General features: G+C 45.8%; 1 protein-coding gene across 1 annotated transcript; it reads left to right on the top strand.

Moving 5' to 3' along the window:
• Positions 1–1,795: 1,795 nt before the first annotated feature.
• FAM83A (family with sequence similarity 83 member A) lies at positions 1,796–12,808 on the top strand. The gene is made up of 5 exons (XM_053250538.1): positions 1,796–1,818; positions 5,048–5,588; positions 7,147–7,314; positions 7,410–7,534; positions 12,253–12,808. The coding sequence occupies exons 2-5, from the start codon at positions 5,106–5,108 to the stop codon at positions 12,806–12,808; spliced, it is 1,332 nt and encodes a 443-aa protein (XP_053106513.1). The 5' UTR covers positions 1,796–1,818; positions 5,048–5,105.
• The last annotated feature ends 3,390 nt before the right edge of the window (positions 12,809–16,198 follow it).

Consider the following 16,198-nt stretch of genomic DNA (forward strand, 5'->3'; position numbering starts at 1 on the left):
CCTCATTCATGTCCCTTCTCATTGGTCATCTTTTTTTTTAAAGCTAAAAGGCTTTCACCTTTCATAGTTAAAACACAGACAGTACCTTTTGTTATAAATAAGAACTATAGCACCATTTATGTACATTATCATTTATGGAGAATGAGAGGATAGGTCCCTGCCTCAAGGGGCTTACAATCTAGAAAAAGACAACCAATGAAGGAGACAGAAATTGAGCCAAGGATAAAAAATGACTATATTTCTATGGCTAAAGTTGGGAGCTTTTTATATGTAGGGAGATTTTGCACCTTTGACTGGCATAGGCCTAACATTCAACAGCCAAACCCTTCCCCATAATTGCATCTTTATGACAACTTATTGAATGTCTGCCTTTTGTACAGTTGTTAATGCGGGGGGCGGGGGAACTAATTCCTATCTAGAGAGTTTCACTACAAAGCAATATTTGGTATGTGTGTGTGTGTGTGTTTTTTCACCAACAAGAGTTCTCAGGCAGAATTGTTTACACAACAAAATAATGCAAAAATGGTACCTTGTCCCCAAAGGGCTCACAATCTAAAACACATAGTCCATGTTTTATCTTCCTGCTGGTAAATCTCATTATGTATGTATGTATGTATGTATGTATGTATGTATGTATGTATGTATTGGTTTATTTCGGCCCAAGGCCAGCATAGTAAATCTCAGTAAGATTTCTAACTCGCCATAGGTTAATAATATCCAGTTTAAAAAAATATATTTCTACATGGTTGGTACTAATTGTTTCTCTCTCCGCCTCCGTGGAATTCTCTGCCATGAGATGTGGTGACAGCCAACAACCTGGATGGCTTTAAGAAGGGTTTGGCTAACTTCATGGAGGAGAGGTCTATCAAGGGCTACTAGTCGGAGGGCTAAAGGCCACCTCCAGCCTCAGAGGCAGGATGCCTCTGAGTACCAGTTGCAGGGGAGTAGCAGCAGGAGAGAGGGCATGCCCTCAGCTCCTGCCTGTGGGCTTCCAGTGGCATCTGGTGGGCCACTGTGCGAAACAGGATGCTGGACTAGATGGGCCTTGGGCCTGATCCAGCAGGGCTGTTCTTATGTTCTCCACATTCCTCACTTTAAAATACTATAATTATTTGTTTGCCTTAGTCAAGCTCTGCTGGCCGGTTGCAGAATCCTTGACCGGTAATAACTCAGAGGCAGATTTGTCCTTGTAGGTCATTATACACCTCACAGGAAGCAGTAGCCAATCGGCTCCACCCCCAGAGCTCCCATTTTGTTTCAGGCTCCGCGCTCCAGTCACGACCATGCACCTGACTCCGTTTAATGGACCTTTGGTTTTGAGTTAAAAGCAAAGTAGATCCCACAATCCTGAATGTCATATAATGTGAAGGCCACTCACCCTGGCCTACATCACCGAAAGGCATGTTGTGACGTTAAAAACCCAAACCAGCCCCAATAACTCAGACACGCACAATACACTGTCAGCTTAAATGATTTAGCTGATGGAAGCTGACAGGCCGTTATTTACCCATCCAGTTAATGATCCCAGATGACTCTCTCCTGTGTAATTACACGTAGCAGGTCACTGGCTAATTAATTTATGCTGCTCCTGATCCCGCTGTAGGCCAGTGTTGAAGGCAAATTGTGGTTCATTAATAGCAAGCAACCAAATAGCCTTCAACAGCTGTTGCCTCCGTTCAAGTACCAGAGAAGGTCTGTTTCTATTGCTCTTCTAAGTCCCCTCTCTACCGGGACTGTTGCAGGATTAGGGTTGTCGGACTACTATGCCTTTCTGCACAATTTGTGACCCATCAAGCCCAATGCAGCCCACCAGCCAAGGTACAGTATCCCAGCGGGGACCTGTTTCTGCTGTTTGCAGCGGGGAATGCAAAAACAATGGGACAACCAAGCCTCTGCTGCTAGCCGCCATACTTGGCTGGGAGGCTGTTTGGTTTGCTGAGAAATCACATTCTATGCAGTTCTCCTTCAAGAATTGAGCAAATGTGGACCCACAGAAAAGGTTGCAGTATATCCTAGTGTGCATGTGTTTTCTGAGACTGTGCACATGGGCATGGTGAACGTTTTAGGCACCTTTTGACCTTCTGTGTTTTTGTGTCTTTTTAAACTTGTTGTACACCGCCCAGAGCCTTTGGATGGGGTGGTTTATAAATGTAATAAACAAACAAAATAAAGCAGAAAGGGTCGTGACCATTTTGGAGTACAGTCGTCCCTTGCCAACCAGGGTTTGCAGGAACGGAACCCTCGCGGTTGGCAAATTCGCAGTTGGAGAGCCATTGAAAGTTAGGGGTTAGGGGAATTGCAGTTGCAAAAAGACAAAAAAAACCCAAAAACCAGTAAAAGATAGATGAAATCACCCCCTGACCCCCAGAAATGACCCCCCAAAACATCTTTTTGTTTAAGCTGCCAAACCGCGGATACTCGGATTGCCGTTGGCGTGGGTGATCACAATTTCCCAGTTGCGGATACTCAAATCCAACCCTATAAAGCCCTAAACAGCTTGGGCCCTGGGTATTTAAGATAACATCTTCTTTGCCATTGATGTAGATAGGGCTCGTTCCTGGGTCCACTTAGCCAATCAGTCAGACACAAAGATTGGGAATTATTAATTGAGGTTTATTGCTCTGCAGTCAGCAATAGGTAATCAATAGGCTCATGTTCTCAAACCGATTACAGTTTGGTTGCAGGTGCATCTTACATTTATACAGACAATCTAAATGATGCTGACACCCTAGACACAGTATACATGGCAATAAAATGGTGGTCTAAGTATCTAGTACACATGTGAATGATTCATTGTTCATCTGGTGATTACTCCTTATTTGGTTAGATCCTGTTTTGTTACAGTGGGAAACTTAGCTGTCTTAGCAAGTTTCATAGATACAATTTAGCTGGAGAGAGATAATGACGTTAATCATGAGAGGCAGTGATGTCCCTGAGCTGGGCTGGGGTTACTTTAAGTTAGAATGAGGTATTCTGGGCAAACATGGAGTTTCTTTGGATTTCTAAACACATCACCATGAACCATACCACCCACTGAGATCATCTGGAGAGGTTTGTCTGCAGTTGCCACCGGCTCGTCTGGTGGCTACTCAGGGACAGGCCTTCTTCTCCATTGCTGCCCCGAGGCTTTGGAACACACTTTCTGCTGAAATAAGAGTCTCCCCATCTCTTACAACATTTAAAAGGGCAGTCAAGATGCATTTGTTCACCCAGGCTTTTAATTAGATACTGTTTTAATTGTGTTTTAATAGTTTTAACTTTTTAATGTTAATTGTTGAAATGATTTAATCTTTTATTGGCTGTTTTTATTGTTTGTAAACCGCCCAGAGAACTTGCGTTTTGGGCGGTGTAGAAATGTATTAAATAAATAAATAGATAAATAAATAGATAGATAAATAAATAAATTCCATGACTGGGGAAACTACAACAGGCGGAATGACTGTACTTGGAGACACTGGGGTTTGAACCTGGGACTCTGCCACCAAAATATGCATTCTCTTCACTGGTCTGAGTGTCATAATTACTATTCCAGCACAATATTACAGCTTTACTCAGGGGTTGCAGGGAGATGGTCGTTGCAAACCTTGCTGGTGCCAGTGAATAGAAATTGCACTATGGTGCAGCCACATTTGGAGCTCTGCATACAGTTCTGGCCACTGTACCTTAAGAAGGATATTGTAGAACTGGAAAAGGTGCAGAAGAGGACAACCAAGAGGATCGGGGCCTGGAGGGAGCACCTTCTTTATGAGTCAAGGGCCAGGCTGCAGCACGTGGGGCTCTTTAGTTTGGAAAAGAGGCAAATAAGAGGAGACAGAGGTATAAAAAATTATCATGGAGTAGAGAAAGTGGACAGAGATACATTGCTCTCCCTCTCTCTTAACGCTAGAAGCAGGGGTCATCCCATGAAACTGAAGGCCAGGAAATGTAGGACCAACAAAACGAAGTACTTCTTCACACAGTGCATAATTAATCTATGGAATTTCTTGCCATGGGATGTGGTGATGGCCACTAGTTTGGATCGCTTTAAAAGGGGCTTAGACAAATTCATGGAGGACAAGTCTACCAATGGCTGTCAGTCTGGTGACTATAGGCCACCTCCAGCCTCAGAGGCAAGATGCCTCTCAATACCAGTTGCAGGGGAGCAACAGCAGGAGAGAGGGCATGCACATACGTCTTTCCTGTAGGCTTTCCAGGAGCATCTGGTGGGCTAATCTGTGAAACAGGATGCTGGACTAGATGGGCTGCCTTGGACCTGATCCAGCAGGGCTGTTCTTATGTTCTTCAACAGGGGCTGACTTATTGTGCAATGTCATGTTACACAAAGGTGCTCTTGTGCAGTGCCAAAATTGCACAGATGTAGTTGTATGGCAGTACAGCCATTATTTCCTGTGGCCACACTGTCACGCAACTCCATTTACAAAATCTTTACACTTACGCAAGAGCGCATTTGTGCAACTGCGCAAACATTATGTTGCAATCCACTTGTGGCTCAGTTTGTCAGCCAGGGTCTTTACAACTCCATTAATTTTGCAGGAGGTCTGACAAGCCCATAGGTCTCTTAAGCTGTCCAGTGATATTCAGAAATGCTTTTGCTTTTGTCTGAATAATACTGTCCTTTCTTGAGTAATTTCTTGCCCTGTCATACTGAATTACAGGGTGAAGGAAATATATGATGAAATCGAAATTGGATAATGAGCAGTTGAATTTTTATTTCCTGGCCCTGGGGAGAAGGTGTAGCTTTCGAGATTAGCAAACAGATCAGCTTGAAGCCTGACTGCCCTCTGGAGCATAATTGTTACTGAAGTGCATTTGCTAAGCTTGCTTAATTTCTTTCTTTCTTTTTTTTGGTATCCACCCATACTCTGAAAGAAAGGGAGACAGTTGGGATGATTAGCCTCAGGTATTGAGAGTTGTGTGTCTTCATTAACAAATTTTGATGCTCTTGACAAAAGAGTTTGCAACATCGCACATCCAGGTCTTGGATGTGAGTCCCCCACCCTACACAGCTTGTGAGTGGTAATTTTCTTTTATTTTCTTTGTTGCCTAGACGAGAAGCACGCCAGATCCAGCTCTTCACTCTAGTTGTACAAACCCACTGAAGAATCATGAATAGATCCAGACATGTAGGCAAGATTCGGAGGCGGCTGGAGGACGTCAAGAACTGGTCATTCCGACTGGTAAAAATGGATTTTAGTCACAATGAGAGTGTGCGTCTTGCCACTGATGCCCTCTTGGATGGCGGGGTCCAATCTTACCTCAAGGCCTTGGAGGAAGAGGGAGAAGTGGATTTCCTGTCGTCGGTGGAAGCTCAGTACATCAGGAGGAATGCAAAGGAACCTTACTATGCTAGAGACTCTCACACTGATGGAGAAGAAGGGCCAAGGCTGAATAATGACGGCCGGTCACTCCAGTCAGGAACCTATTTCCCTCTCATCTCTGAGAGCAGCGAACCAGCTCTCCTTCACTCATGGAGCTCCGCAGAGAAGCCCTACCTGAAAGAGAAGTCAAGCGCCACGGTGTATTTCCAGACGGATAAAAACAGCAATATTCGAGACATCATACGCCGCTGCATCAACAAGACCTGTCAGGTATGGGGTTTGAATCAAATATGTAAGGGCTAGTCACCAGTGAGGTCATTCACACAAGCGAAAACTGTGCTCTACCTGGGTTTGGGAGCTGTGTGTGCTCCCAATTTTTGGTTGTGTGGAAGCAAGGTAGGAGGAAAACCAGGGTAGAAGTGATTGTGTGGAAGCAAAGTAGCAGGTTTTCCTCCTACCTTGCTTCCACACAATCACTTCTACCCAGGTTTTCCTCTTACCTTGCTTCCACACAACCAAAAATTGGGAGCACACACAGCTCCCAAACCCAGGTAGAGCACAGTTTTCGCATGTGTGAATGACCTCAGTGTCTCCTGTAACAGGGATTCCCAGACGTTGTTGACTACAGCTCCCATCATCCCCATTTGCAATCACCTTTGGCTGAGGATGATGGGAATTGTAGTCAACAAAGTCTGGAAATTCCTGTTACAGGAAACACTGGTGGCCACCCACCAAGCCAAGGCAAGCCCAGCTTGCCACACCGTTTTTGGCATGGATAGTTCTCTATGTGAACATGGCAGTAATTCAGCAAGAGAAGGGGTGCACGTTTGTAAAGAGCCTTCTGCATCCCTTTACTGAAGGAGTTTTGCACAGCCAAGCTGTGTGTGTGGGGGGGTTAAATCTGTTCCTAAGGACTGAACAACCCTCATACACACATTTATGCAAGTGGGAAGATATTTTGCAGCAAGGGCAGATATGTAAAAATCACTCCCTCTCTTACTCCACACTGCTCAGCTGCACAAAAAGCCTTTGGCACAGGAATGCTAAAAGCTCTTTGCAAATGCACACCCCATTTCCTGCTGACTTACTGCTGCCCGTCATGTTAACTACCATTAAGAACATAACAGCAGCTCATTCTCAACTGTGCTGTTGGCCATCTATCTGTTGTGCTGTTGGGCCCCTGCTAACTGAGCCAAGAGATGCCTTTTAAAGTGGCGATTCTCTTCTATTTAGCAGGGGGAGAGCAACTGGCCCTATCCAACCCCAGCACAGCATCCCTCCAGTGGCTGTTGCTGGTATCTGCCTTTATGTTTCTTTTTAGATTGTGAGCCCTTTGGGGACAGGAAACCATCTTATTTATGTATTTTTCTATGTAAACCGCTTTGAGAACTTTGGTTGAAGAGTGGTATATAAATATCTAGTAGTAGTAGTATTTAACGGGACCAATCTTCCTCAGAGATGTGGGGTGGAAATTTTTCTGGAAATTTTTCCCGTACTTTATTTTTCCATGGAAAATTTTCCATTTCTAAAGTCTCTACTTGGCTCCTTGAAAAACTTTGGAGAAATAGTGAGGGGAAATAAATATGATGGAAGTGTTTGTTGTTTGAAGAGGTCAAATAACATGCCAAATTGATCACAGTCCATTTGGGACATCAGGGAAATGTGAATGGTACTTTTTTGTTGGGTGGGGGAAGGCAATTTTGATGGAAATGAGGGGGCAATTTGCATGGGAAAATTTTCCAGTTCAAAATTTTCTGGAAAACCCACATCTCGGATCCTTCTACATCCTGCTGATATATTCCAACAGCCCTTTCCCCTTTCCTCACAGGTACTGGCCATTTTGATGGATGTATTCACAGATGCAGAAATATTCTGTGATGTCTTAGAAGCTGCTAACAAGCGGAGGGTGTTTGTCTACTTGTTGCTTGACCACAGCAACCTGAAACTCTTCACTGAGATGTGTGACAAATTGCATGTCCCAGAGAATCATTTCAAGGTATTGCTAATTACTGTCCCCTTGAAAAGCTTTCCCAGCTGGCCCGGCTCTCTGTATGACACAAATGCATCTGATGTTCTTTCATAATCTGACAGAATATTTCCGTGCGAAGCGTTACTGGGGAGGTTTACTGCGCCAAATCAGGTCGGAAATTCTCAGGGCAAATCCAAGAAAAATTCATCATCTCAGACTGGAGATATGTGCTGTCTGGATCATACAGGTAAGTGCACCTGCTGCATTTTCCTTACAGGGCTTGATTCAAGGCTCAGGCTGTCTCTTGGGCTGCAGCTTTCAGGAAGGAAAAACCTGACTGTTGGTTTGTTGCTCTCCTGGGAGAGGAGAAATTGCTTCCAGGTGAGCAGCAGGTGTGTGGCAGCATCCACCCAGCCTCTACAATGCCTGGCCGTTCCTGGACATAAAGAGCATGACAGGCCTCTTTCCCTGCAGAGATTCAGTAAACAGCCTCCTCCATGCATGAGCAATTTGCGTTCACAGGATCATTTGTTGAATGAATGACTTATTGCAGCCTGCTAGTGGTGGGTCTCCCTTGACGCACACTTTTATAACTGGCCAGTTTAGGTGATGGATCTGCTAGGCCCTTGGAATGACATGGGACGAGCATAGGCACGTGTGCCTCCCCCACCCAGTATATACCATCTCGTTCTGACACATCACTGCAAGGGAGGGCAGTTTGATCGAAATACTCCTCGCAGCATGATTTAAATGCTGGTAGAATCTAAATTGTTCAGCAAGGGGCCGTTTGGATTAACCACCCCATTCGGTTGTGTGGCAGAATGGTAGCACATCATGGTGAGGGGGGCATACATGTGTGCCCACCTCTTCTCCGTGTGCCTTTGAGGGACTACTGGACATATTGTCCAACTGGCTTCAGTATCAAACAGATATCCCAGCTCAACTTTGCTCAGTCAGTGCCTCCACCTTGAAACAGCAGCATCTAAGTATCTGGTGGCTGAAGGATAAAAGCTATGCGGGGACTCCAGCCTCAGACTTGACTTCCTAGTAATCTGAAATGGAAATGTACCTTGTCCTTCAGAAGTGGGTAGCTACAGGACAGGCTCTAAGTGGGGCGCTGGGGGAAGCACTGTCAGGGAATAAAGTCATCATCAAGAGGCTGTCCAATGCACACCACAAAAGTTAATTATGAATTTCAGTCCTCTGCAATGGCCCTGCACTAACTGATGCATATCCAAGCTGAGGCTTGCTCAGTCTTTACCACCACACCCTATGGCTGCCAACTATATGGAAGCTGATTGGGTTTGACAAAGTTCTTGAAGCAAGAGACAACTGCAAGAACTGTGTTTAAACTTAAGGTAGCTGTCAACGTATGGACTGAGTGCTTGTATGCATTAATGGATAAGCATTCATCCAAAGGGAAATCGGCTGTGTCTGAAAAACTAGAAGCAGGACTAACCTCTTGAACCAAAGCACATTTGGTTGTTTGTTTGTTTGTTTGTTTGATTTATATACCACCCTTCCAAAAATGGCTTAGGGCAGTTTACAACAGAATAAAAAAAATTAAAATCAGTTAACAATTAAAATCAAAACTATAAAAACAGGATAAAACCAATTAAACAGTCAAACAGTTAAAAACCTTAGAAAACCGGGGCAAACATTTAAAACAATTTTAAACAGTTACAACAATTTAAAAACCCTGGAAGGCCAGGCCAAACTGATAGGTTTTAAGGGCTCTCCTGAAGGCCAGCAATGAACTTAGATTACAGATTTCTGCTGGGAGTGCATTCCACAGCCCAGGAGCAGCTACAGAGAAGGTCCGCCTCTGAGTCACCACCAGACAAACCGGTGGTAACTGGAGACAGACCTCCTCAGATGACTTTAACGTGCAGTGGAGATCATGCAGAAGAAGGTGCTCTCTAAGATTAAGGTTAAAGGAAGCTGCACAGTATGTTGACCCAGAAGGGCAATGACTCAGTAGCAGAACGCATGCTTTGCATACAGAAGGCCCCAACTTCAAGCCCTGGCACCTCCATACAAGGCCGGGGAAGACCCATGTCAGAAACCCTGGAGAGTTGGTGCAGAGAATCCAGATGCACCAATGGCCTGTGCATCAGTTCACAAACACAGTTGAAATCAGTGGAATGGAATATGCCCTTCTGTGTCATGGGTACAACCTAGAAAGATCGAACCAAGGCAGTTATGCTGCAAGCAAACCTATTTAAAACAGCTACGAAGAAACTGGTTCACATTCTGCACAAAACAGCACAGGTGGTAGGAGTCCGACTCCTACTCACGTTGCTGTGTCTGTTGCGCACCATTCCTCAACTGCATCAGCGCAACATTATACTGGAGCTGAGCTACCCTGGCACACAATTCCGTTGATGGTGTTCACATTGCGCAGAATGTTAGCAATTGAATGCATTTAAGAGTATATGGCCATATTATAAGGTGTCTGATGCTGAGTCAGAGCCTGAGACCATCTAGCTCACTGTTTTCTACACCGACAGGCAGCAGCCCAGTTTTTCCCAGCCTGACATGACACATTTTGCATGCAAAGTTCATGCTCTCTACCACTGAGCTGTGGACGTTCTGCAGCCCAAACAGAATATATCTGTTCGCTTATTCCCTCCGTACAGATTTATTTCAGCCCAAACTCTTGCAAAGAAAGAGAAGACAAGCTGTTGCAAGGAGTTTTAATCTAAAAGTATAACAGATGCCCACAAACACTGCTTTGAGGGGCTTAGTAGTGAAATAGCCAAGCTTCAAAATCTGCATATAGAGTGAGGGACGCGATTGAAAAGGCTATTGGGTGTACTCTGAGAAACAAACCCTGGACTTACTCCAGGTAGGTTTATCTCCCAGAAACTGATTTTAATGAAACTGTATTAGCTTTGGGCTGAGGAGATCTTTTTCACACCCTTGTTTTAAAAAAGCAAATGCACATGTTTTATCTTGAAAATGAAGCAATATTTGGCAGATATTCCAAACATTCCAGTGTGTTCGTTCCCTTCTTCAGGGCTAAACTATGCAGAAAACTCAAATCCCCCCTCAAGCCGCAAAATGCTATATGGTAGAAATGAGCAGAGACAGTAAAAGGCTGAACAGCAAATTTCCTCTTCTGGTTCAACAGGATCCAGGTCATTGCCATGGAGATGGAGCAGTGAGAAAAACATTCAGGCCCCTTCAGGGATATCCCAGACATCTGCATTTCAGGCCCTTTACTTGCAGAAATGCAAAGGAGGCTGGGGGGAAATGCATCAGTGGAACCTCCAGATTCAGGAGCACTACTATTAGTTGCTGGGAAGGAAAAGTGGAAGATGGCTATTGCCTTCAAGCCTTGCTTGTGGGGTTCCCAGAAGCATCTAGTTGGCCACTGAGGGAAAGAGGATGCTGGACTTAATGGGCCTTTGGTCTGATCGAGCAGGGCTCTTCTCTTGTTCTGATACAGGCCATTTCCTAACCAATTGCTTGGAAAGGAAAGGTTGTGCCTTTCTAGGAGTCTGTGTCAACTCCTAGAGCCATGTGGTTTTCTTGGTAAAACACAGGAGGGGTTTACCATTTCCTCCTCCCGTGCAGTATGAGATGATACCTTTCAGCATCTTCCTATATTGCTGCTGTGCCCGATATAGGAGTTCCTCATATTCTGGGAAACACACCAGCAGGGATTCGAACCAACAGCCTCCTGCTCTCTAGGCAGGTTGCTTCCCCACTGTGCCATAAGGTGGTAACCAATTGCTTAGGTCAGACTAAAGGCAACCGAGACTGGGGATGATGGGAGTTGTAGAATAGCATCTGGGCATGCAGGGCTGAGAACCCCTAGTTGAGTAATAAAGGAAACCCATTTGAAATTGGTGGACATCTTTGGCACTTAAAAATTATTTCATAAATGGAAAAAGAGAGAACTCTACAGACTAGTTCTTTTTGTTGTTTTCTTACAATGCCCCCTCCATCCAGCCACTAGTAAGCATGGACAGTAGCACAAACTACGCTCCTGTATTGTGAATGTGGAAAACTGTGGATGCAGTGCTTGCTCTACCATCCATTCTTACCAGCATCGGGACTCCCTGAGGAGTCTCTTAGCAGCAGCCCTGGTGGGCAATGTAACAGCTCCATAATGCTGCGCAGCATGTCGGCCACTTTCTTTGATCTTTCCTGAGTCTACTGCTGATTAATTTCCATTGGATGACCCTACATTCTAGTGTGATGAGAGTGGGAACAAATATATCTCCTTCCACTTTCTCCACACCATGTGTATGTTATAAACCTCTATCGTCCTCTCCTTAGTTGTCGTGTTCCTAAACTAAAGAGCCTCAGTCACATTAGTCTGCCCGCAGTGCCAGATTTAGGCATAAGCTAAGTAAGCTACAACTTAGGGCCTCACGCAATGAGGGGCCTCTGAATACCCCCCAAACTGACTAAATTTCAAGCTTTACATAATTGGTTGGGAAAGAAAGGAGGAAAAGACTCTTACATAGACATTATTATTCTGGTAAGACAAAAATATACTTTTTGGCTTATCAGAATGATAAGGGGGCTCAGTTTAGACCAGGCCTGCACAACTTCAGCCCTCTGGATGTTTTTGGACTACAGCTCCCATCATTCCCCAGCCACAGGGGCCAATTGTGAGGGATGATGCCAGTTGTAGGCCAGCATCTGCAGGAGGGCCAAAGTTGTGCAGCCATGGTCTAGCTCAGGGGTCCCCAACCTGTGGTACTCCACAGTTGCTGTAGTTGCTGAACTACAACTCCCATCATCTCCAGCTACAATAGTAATGCTCCCGGGTGGGGTTTCCAACCCATGTTGTAATGCTGTGCGGCCTCTTAAGCTCCACATCGCTTAGGGCTTCAGCATGTCTTAATCCGGTCCTGCCTGCCCTGCGAGGGAAGGGGTTCCAGCCTTCTGATAATTGCTGACTCCTTGACTTCTCCATCTTTTGACCTTCTCCTCCTCCCCACTCCACAGCTTCACGTGGCTGTGTGGCCAGGTCCACCGGAACTTCCTCTCCAAATACACTGGCCAAGTGGTGGAGCTCTTTGACGAAGAGTTCCGGCATCTCTACGCTATCTCCAAGCCTGTCGCGGGGCTGCGGCCGCTCTCCCACCCTTCGCTCTTCCTGCTCAACAAGAGCACTGCCGCCACCCAAGGCAGCCTCACCAACAGCAGCAACCAGGGAAGCATCCACACGCCATCGGATCCGTTCAGCTGTCTGTCAAACAACAGCGTCTCGCCAAGCAGGCAACCCCCCAGGAAGACTCCCATTCATAGCTGCCACCCAGTATCACCGTCGCCTCTCAACAGAGTCCACTCCTTCCACGGCTACACCACATTCATGACACCACCACTGCCAAATGGTATCCAAGTCAACTATTACCAGCGTCAGTACATCACAGAGTCACCGGCTGCCCTTTACAACAACATTCATATCTACAGACCTATGAGAATGAGGCAAGGGGATGCCAGCAGAGCACAGCTGAACCCAGTCTGGAGGTGTCTTCACAAAGCCAACCTGATTGGATGATTGACCAGAAGGATTTCTGTTTTTTAAAGCAGTGGGCATGAATGGCAGGAGCTGGGATTCCTTGACATTCCTTTGACTCACATCCTGTGTCTCACATCCTGTGAGACACATCCTGTGTCTTGGGAAACTACTCTCTTCATAAGAGGAATACTGTACTTCTTGCACCTCAATGACTCACGAGCAGCCTGGGGACCTGAATTGTCCTTTTTTAAAAAAGAGAAAGTTGCTAGACCTCAAGACCACTGAAAAACTTGAGAAAACATTATGGCAGTATGACCGACTCTTTAAGAATCAGAAATGTGATTCATGACTGAGCAGTTGCGAGTTTGAAATACCAGAGTTCTCTGTGGACCCAGTTAGACAGAAAACTGGTTTCCCCACATTATTTAGCTAAGAATGAAATGATCACTAAGATACTCCGAGCAGGCCGATTTCTTGCCAGGCCTGAAAGAGTAAACAAATGGTCTAAAGGTCTCGTCTTCACATGCTGATGAAGTCGTAACACTAAACGGTTCCTGGAGTGTGCCACTTTAGACTGGTACCAGGAGACTTGAATGCTCCTGGATTTAAAACACAACTAAAAAGCAAACAAAACCAATGCCACAGAGAAGGGTTTTAACCTAGCCTTCTCTCCAGTGGGCCAGGAATGCAGCACAAGATTTTTATTTTATTTTATTTTGTCCTCCATAGGGCCATATTCAACCATGCAAACCAGCAGTCTTAGGCAGTGTCCCGTCCAGGGACACACATCCTCTCTTCCACTGTTGGGGTAAACAATCACATATGAAGCTCTCTTCCACCGTGTCAGTCCGTTTGGCAGCAGCTCTCCAGGGTTTCGGTACAGGGATCTCTCTCTCACCACTTGTCCCTAGTCCTTTTAAATGGGATTGAGCCTCTGGCCTTCTACTACAGATCTTTATTTCTGCATGCAAAGCATGAATTCTGCAGTCCTCTCCAAGGGTGAACTAGGCCAGATCATTGAAAAAGGATAGCAGACAGCCTTGCTCATGTGCAGTGAGCAGTATGGTGTAGCGGTTAGAGTACTGGACTAGGAGCAGAGAGAAACTCAATGGGTGACTCTGGGCCAGTCACTCATCTCTCAGCCTAACCTACCTCACAGGGTTGTTGTGAGGATAAGCATAACCATGTATACTACTCTGGGCTCCTTGGAGGAAGAGCAGGATATGACTTAAATAAATAAATGAGATCTAGAATAAGCGAAAATGTCCTCAGAATTATAACGCGAGTTGGTTCCTGAAAACTGCATCCTAAGTGAAACATGCCTTTACTCAGAACCTATTTTCCGACAGGAAAATGTTATACAAGGGGGTTTGGTTCCTGATACCCCCCTTTTCTCCCTGCTGCAGCCAAAGCTGGTGGCTTGACAGTCACAAATATGCAGACATGCAGCAGAGGTGGTGGTGTTGGGGAATCAGCAGATTTCTTACCCTCGCCACTCACTCCTTTCACTTTTCCGTGGAAGGAAGAGTGGCAACTGGGTAGCTCACTTCTCCATCCTCCTCCCAGGAATGGTTAGACAGGGAAGGAAAGAGGTGGGGCTGGGGGGAAGTATTGTGTGTGCTGGGAATGGGCCAGGCTCTTCCCCTCTTGCCATCACAGCTAAACCTGGAAAAGGAGGAACAGCAGCAACAGTGATAATGCAGGGAGCTTCCAATCATGGGTGTCTGGGGCGGTGGTGGGTGGGGCAAGAGGGAGCAGTTGCCCCTCTGGGTTGAGCCAGTCCCCATTGAATTCAATGGGACATATTCCCAGGGAGGGGGTATTGGATTGCTGGCTTTGCCCCACCACCGAAAAAGTCCTGCAGACGCTCATGCCTCCAATGAGGGCGAGCCAGATCATCCTTCCACTGGGGATAGGCGAGTCAGCCATTTCCTCCATTATCTCTGAGGCAGCAACAACGGCCAGCAGGACTCCCAGTCTTTATAATAAATGTGTGCCGGAGCTTTTATTGTCACCTCCTCCTCCAGCTCATGCACCAGCAGCCGTTTAGCGGAGGCCAGCCCTCCCACGACCAGCGTTGAAAAATTGAAACAGTTGTAAAGTTGAAACAAGGTGATAATTTGAAAAGTCTTAAGTGCCATTCATCTTAATGCAGAGCATTTTAAGTCCAGGTCTGTCTGTAATTCATACAAACACACCCACGGGGTTTTTGGTTTGGTTTTTTTGCATGTATAACTGTTATTCAACTTATATCAGCATGTGCAAAATAAACAACTTTTCAAAAACATTTCTGATCACTGTGGATTATACAATCAAACCCTGATGCCCTGGTCCAAAGTCGATGTGCATTCCAGTGCAGAGAGAGGTGCATTCACAGCTGCCCCCTCGATCAAAGAGAACTAGAAAGCACTGACACGTAATGGAGTTCCATGAGCACCAAACTCCTCCAGCAATTCGTTGGAGTTGAAAGGAGTTTGCTGAAGATGCAGACTGGCAAACTGACTAAATTACCCAGTGCAAGTCCTATTGAAATTATATAGGCCTTTGGAGTAACTCCTGAGTAGCACAATTGAGTAACCTGGTCTGAATGTCCGCCACTTATATCAGCATGTTGTATCAGAGGAGTTCAAACAGGTTTTCCAGTAGTCAGAGAGTGATGGCTTCTCCTTGTCTGTGGTGCCTTGCAATTCTTTTGTATCCCGCACACCTCACCACAACATTCTCTGGATATGCAGTATTAGACGGAGAATGAGTTATGCACTTTATTAGGCAAATACAATTTTTTTTTGACAAGGTATGCTCAGACCTTAGTTCATACATCCATTTCAGCTTTCACTTCCCAGGACTACCAAGGTGGGAGACGTATCCTTTGGAGACATAAGTTATGGGGTTCGACCACTGCTTCAAGCATGGATGGCCTGTCTGTGGCTCTGGCAGGCGTTTAGGAACATAGGAAGCTTCCTTGAACCAAGTCAGATCATTGGTCCATCTAGCTCAGCATTGCCTACACTGACTGGCTGCGGCTTCTCCAAGCTTTCAGGCAAGCATCTCCCCCAGCCCAAGCTAGAGATGCTCCCAGGGATTGAAGCTGGGACCCTCTGCATGCAGGTGATGAGAGGAGAGCTGGTCTTGTGGTAGCAAGCATGACTTGTCCACTTAGCTAAGCAGGGTCCACCCTGGTTGCATATGAATGGGAGACTCAAAGTGTGAGCACTGTATGATATTCCCCTCAGGGGATAATGGAGCCACTACTCTGGGAAGCGCATCTAGGTTCCAAGTTCCTTCTCTGGCATCTCCAAGATAGGGCTGGGAGAGATTCCTGCCTGCAACCTTGGAGAAGCCGCTGCCAGTCTTGTGTAGACAATATTGAGCTAGATGGACCCATGGTCTGACTCAGTATATGGCAGCTTCCTAAGTTCCTATGGCCCC

Source organism: Hemicordylus capensis, chromosome 4 (assembly GCF_027244095.1).
Source record: "Hemicordylus capensis ecotype Gifberg chromosome 4, rHemCap1.1.pri, whole genome shotgun sequence".
Classification (NCBI taxonomy): domain Eukaryota; kingdom Metazoa; phylum Chordata; class Lepidosauria; order Squamata; family Cordylidae; genus Hemicordylus; species Hemicordylus capensis.

Bases quoted from the DNA above. Each gene is read 5' to 3' on its own strand.
- FAM83A (XM_053250538.1), top strand. From the start codon at position 5,106: ATGAATAGATCCAGACATGTAGGCAAGATTCGGAGGCGGCTGGAGGAC. The intron at 5,589-7,146 runs GTATGGGGTTTG...CTTTCCTCACAG, and splicing joins GCATCAACAAGACCTGTCAG to GTACTGGCCATTTTGATGGA. The intron at 7,315-7,409 runs GTATTGCTAATT...ATAATCTGACAG, and splicing joins TCCCAGAGAATCATTTCAAG to AATATTTCCGTGCGAAGCGT.